The sequence below is a fragment of the Solanum tuberosum genome, unplaced genomic scaffold, assembly GCF_000226075.1.
Source record: "Solanum tuberosum cultivar DM 1-3 516 R44 unplaced genomic scaffold, SolTub_3.0 scf00423, whole genome shotgun sequence".
In the NCBI taxonomy this organism is placed as follows: Eukaryota; Viridiplantae; Streptophyta; class Magnoliopsida; order Solanales; family Solanaceae; genus Solanum; species Solanum tuberosum.
The window spans coordinates 76,406-81,851 of record NW_006239348.1 but is presented as its reverse complement, the minus strand read 5'-3'; the positions used below and the strand labels follow the sequence as shown (position 1 = coordinate 81,851).

Genomic DNA, 5,446 nt, shown 5'->3' with positions numbered 1-5,446 from the left:
TAATAGTAATAGTAATAGTAATAATAATAATTATAATAATAATAATATAATAATAAACTAATAATAATAATAATAATAATAATAATAATAATAATAATAATAATAATAATAATAATAATAATAATAATAATAATAATAATTCAATATGGGCAATTTGGAAATTGTATAAAAGAATTAAGGGCAAAAAGGTAATATACTTGGTCAACATAAAAGAGCTTTTAAGTTAAAAAAAAAAAAGCTCCCCCCCCCTAGCTTTTAGCTTTTGGCTTAAAATAAGTCATTTTTGACTTAAAATAAGTCACTTTGATAATTGCCAAACACTCTAATAAGTCAAAAACTGGCTTTTAAGCCAGTTTGACCAGCTTATAAGCCCATCCAAACAGGCTCTTAGTCCCTATGTTTTTGTATCTAAATATTTGTAGCGACCATATTTCCTGGTCGTAAAACTTTTGAGTACAAGATATCTGGTCTCTATTGTTTTTTATTTACAATAATTCTGGTCCCAAATAAATATATTACTTTTTGTCATTTTTATAAAACATACACACGCAATTATAATATATAAACAATGAATGTAGGCAGAATATAAATAATATCATATTTTCATACATACAAAAAGTAGATCACCATTCCATATGTAGAACCGTACTATCAAATATAAGTTACCAACATTCATTACAAAAAATAAGAAATTTGTCAAATAGTCCCGACTAAATTTGATAAGCAACTTAAAGTCTTCAAATCATGCATCTTGACTTGTAAACTCATCAAGTCTTCAAGACCTATAAAAAAGCATACAATAGATTTTCTCAAAAAATTATAAAGAAATACTAGAAGAATTAAAATTTAACATGGTTTAGACCACATAATATATCCAAATTTCAACCTGTATGTTCATCTCCCGCTCAAGTATTTAAAGCAAAGTAAATATATTGATGTGCCAACTATATAAGCAAATGTAGTTTCAAATTAACTACCTAGATTTCAATAATATAATTAGAGTACAAATCATTTTAAGGGCTCTAAACTAGTATAGTCATTGAATATGATTCTTAAGAATTCCTATACAGAGTATGAAAATTTAAACGTTCATTCAGATCAGTTTTCTTTCATGAAGTAGTTCAAGAATATCGACTTTGCTTTAATTTAAGAAATACACACCTCGATAGTTTAACATTTAAAAAGATAAAATCAAATACGCAAAATTAAAGCAACTAGTTGATACTTCAAGAAATCATTATCACAAGTATTATCACAAGCAAGGGAAACAATACTTCTGAAAAATAGCGAAATTTTATTATTACAACAAACTAGCATACATTGTTTGTTGGCTCCTTATATCCATCACTTCTTCCTCCTCATTTTGTGCTTCCACTTTTTCCTGCCAACTATCTTCGAGTTTTATTCTCCTGAATCATCTATTAACCACAACCCACCCTCCATAAGCAAATAACTAGAAGATGAAAATGTTTGGAAAATAACAGAACACAAACTGATGGAAAATTTGATTCTTTTAATTACTTATGGTTATCCCATTTCATATATCACTTACACTATTAGGCCAAAAGTTCTTTCACTTTCATTCTCTTAGGATAGATTGTAATTAAATTCATGCCCCCACAATATGAAAATGACCTAAAGAACAAATAAATAATATTTACTTAATAATTTCTCTAACAATTAGTAATCTAGAATGTCATGTTTTGGTCACCTCGCATATCTTTTTTTCTTTTTTCTAATAGATAATCAAAATATTGAACCATAACTCAAGTACGCTTCAACAAGAGGTTGAGTGTGTTTGGCAGCAAGGGAATTCAAGATTGTTGAGAAACTTAATCTAATGAGTCAACAACAATATGTGAATCTCATGTTTTCTATTATTATGATAAAAAGGACCAGCAACAACTGGCCCTGAACAACTTCATTAGCTTCTTAACATGTAGTAGAATACAGAACGTCACCAAAAGATCTCCAATTCTTCCATCAGTTAAGGAATAGATAGCACTAGAATTATCTTTATATCAATGACTAAAACTATGGTTCTTTTAGTATTGAGCAGGTGAGGATCTACTAAGGCTTTATGTGTCAAACATTACACTAGAAAATGAATGTCTAGCTCAAATTATTAACACTGCAGAAAATCTCTGGCAAGACGGTGTAACTAAACATAAGAAAGATACAACTTATAATTGGGATCAAAGTGCCAAGCACAAGTAGATTTGTTACTATACAATAGAGAAAGTAGTACTTATGAAATTATGCAAGGATTGACTAAACAAAAAAAAGTTCAAACCACTAGAACAGGCCACACAAGATGCAAGATACAATTACTCAATGAGTTTAGTATAGATGTCGCAACTCAAGTCAACAAAAAACAATTCTTCCACATAAAAAATAGCTCATAAAATAAATAACCAGTTAATGTTGATCATTAAATACTATGAAACATGACATTGACATTTAGCATGATTTAGAAAACACAATAGATCTATATTCGCCTTATATGTTAATATTGACGTATTTATAACTCTGTTTTTAGCAGTACAAAGGTGTCATTCATTTGAAATGCATCTTTGGAATAACTTGATCTAATCTCAAAATTCAAACTAAAATATATAATGATTTTCTACATTGTTCAGTCAAATGCAAAAAAATAAAACAAGAGTAAATCTCAGAAAATGATCAAGTCATTGAATTCAATGCCTAAGGATAGAAGTCCATGTTCGGCATATACAAATTATAACCATGGCTCCCAACTATAAATACAAAATATAAAAATAGAAAATGGCACTAGCAACTTAGTGATTGTTTCTTTCATATCGATATGTGATCTTTTTCTATACCAATCTTTTGCACTTTCAGAACTCTTCCATGCCCCCCCCTTACAACAATAAATTCTCCCACAAAGTTTAAATAACATAGTAGGATAACTCAAAGTCATCCTTTTCTGCTTCTACATAACACTCTAGTTATATATATATTGGTGTATCACAAGACAATCTCACATATATTTTGCTAGAACTTTAAGAATCGAAGTAGATAATTGCAGCAATCTTTATATATTTTAGCTTACTTTGACCTGAGCTTCATTTCTTCCTTTTGGTTGTGGCATTAAGGGGAGTAGAGCTTAAGAACTCTATGTCAAAGTAACCTCTTAAGTAATGGTAAAATCATCACAATTAGTGTATCCCTTCAAGTTAATCAACTCACATTCTATTGTTCTCTTCACCAAATTTTAAACAAATCCCAATGTAATAAAAGGAATCAATAATTCAAATTCCTGGCATATGTTCCATATATTTAGTATTTTTCATACAAAAAAAATAAAATAAGTTCTATAAAAGTTTAAAACAAACATGAAAAAAATAAAAGATTAAGAATTCAACAATGAGTAATAACCTGGGCTTTAAAGTGGTGTGAGCTATATATAATGTAACTAGAAATATACTTCTGAGATAGACTAAACATTTGAATTTCACCTTCATCATTGTCATAATTAGCATGTATCAACAAAGGTCTATTTGTAGTTGTCATACATCGAATTCTCCTCCCCAAAATTAATCAGTAAAATTAATTATTGTACTCTGATATCAAAATTATCATTACTGAATGTAAGCATCAACAAGTGAAAAATCAAGCACAAAATAAATCGAATAAGATTAAAAAAACACTAAAAGAAATACAAAAACTGTAACCCTAGAAAAATATATTCTTATACAGTAGTATATGAGTGTTGATCCCTAAAATTGAAATTTAATAATCGAACATTCAATTACCTAATAACTAATGAGAATCCATGGTATAATTTCTAATTAATCGAAGAGATAGAAAAAGAGAGAAAATAAACCTTAGCATGCTACGAACTCCCACCATAGAGATTTAGGTTACTAGGTTTCTCAACTATCAATGGAGTTTTCAGGTGGCAAATCATGATTTTCGACTGGCTAAGTGTGAAGCTTCAGATCTGAGAGATGAGTTGTGTGGGACTATTTTGGACATTGTGATTAAGAAGGGTGATATAGGTGGCGTTTGGGGAAATGGATAACCTCGGAAGGAGGCTATCCGATGGCTACAACAGCCATGGAATGGCTGAGAAAGAGGAGTAGCAACGAAGAGACAAACTTCAGCCAGAGAGGGAGCTCTCAAGCGTAGGGTAAAAAGGGATTTGCTAGAGAGAAGATGAAAAGAAATTTTGTTAGAACTTTGCTTTTATTAATTAAGGCGTTTTTAATTTTTAATATATTTTCTTTAAAAAAAAATTTAAGTGGCGCGCATATGTCCCGCTCAGTAAGTGCATTCGGGACCGAATATTGATAATTTAACACACCACAATAATCAAAATAGAGAATTAGAGACCGAAAAAAAGTCTTGTGCCTGTAAGTATATATTTAGGGACTAGATTTTCTGCCCATCCCTAAATGTTGGTCGCTAGTAAGCCTTTTTCTTGTAGTATAGATGTCCAAGATTATTTGTCAATTTAAACAATCAAGAAATAATTAGTCACTTTTTTCCAATTATGCCCTTAATGATTGTACCACATAGACGGGCCTAAGGTTCTCTTTTATAGATATACTAGACTAGAAGCTTAAGTTAATCTCAAATTAAATGAATAATTTTTTCAAACTCATAATTTTATATTAATCCAATTTCACAACAATATTAAAGCATCTATTGGTTGCTAATCGAACTTGCACTTAAATACTATATATAAGCAGATTTCTAAATTCAATGAAGTTAGTCCAGTTATATTACAGTTTTCCAGAAAAAGACTTGAAACTTTAAAACTGAGCAGGGTCGAACACAAAACCTCAAGTAACATTACCTTTGTTTCTTATAGTCAAGCGTCTTAAGTTCCTTTTCTATTTTACATGGCATATCTGTCTCAGTGTTCCTTGTTCAAGAACTAATTAAGAGAAAAGAATCTGGCTTGGTAAATAGATGTAACTCATACACTTGCATCTTTCCATAGTTCCGTTAAACGATCTTGTAGTGCATATTTTGCACCTTCCAATGGTATCATATGTTAACAGCACAGTTCTGAAAATATGGGAATATTCATATACTGTGCATATTATATCTTTAATATCTTGCCTTCACTCTCAAATGTTGATTTCCTACCTTTGTTAGGCTGGTCGACCAGTCCTGTGCGTACAGGCAGAAGGGACAGTAAGGAGTCATTCTTTGATAAGGCGATGGCTGAAATTCCACAACCAAATGGGAATATCATTGAAACTCTTAGACTATTTTCGCTCAGAGGATTTGATGAGAGGGAAACAGTGGCCCTCCTTGGTAATCTTTCTAATCCCGCTACTTTAATCTTCATTCACTGCACCTTTTTTGGAATATACATATTCTGAAATTCTATTATTTTTTCTTCTTTTATCGCACATAATATTGGGAGGATTGGTTGTCAATTTATTCGGCCCAGGCTCAGTAATTTCACGGG

General features: G+C 30.5%; 1 protein-coding gene and 1 long non-coding RNA gene across 3 annotated transcripts in view; one reads left to right on the top strand and one right to left on the bottom strand.

Moving 5' to 3' along the window:
• Window positions 1-560: 560 nt before the first annotated feature.
• Window positions 561-4,231, bottom strand: LOC102601567 (uncharacterized). Of its 2 annotated transcripts, XR_368552.2 has the most exons (3): window positions 3,848-4,231; window positions 1,320-1,418; window positions 561-782 (listed from the first exon to the last, which is right to left on the bottom strand). It is a non-coding gene; the product is annotated as an uncharacterized lncRNA (long non-coding RNA). The 2 variants fall into 2 exon arrangements; XR_001471723.1 differs by lacking the exon at window positions 561-782 and having other exon boundaries at window positions 1,118-1,418; window positions 3,848-4,230.
• Window positions 4,232-5,045: 814 nt separating this feature from the next.
• Window positions 5,046-5,446, top strand: part of LOC107058030 (neutral peroxidase-like) — an 830-nt gene continuing 429 nt past the window's right edge. The window contains exon 1 of the mRNA XM_015303295.1: window positions 5,046-5,289. Within this exon, the coding sequence (XP_015158781.1) occupies window positions 5,046-5,289 (244 nt within the window). The remainder of the gene's footprint in view (window positions 5,290-5,446) is intronic.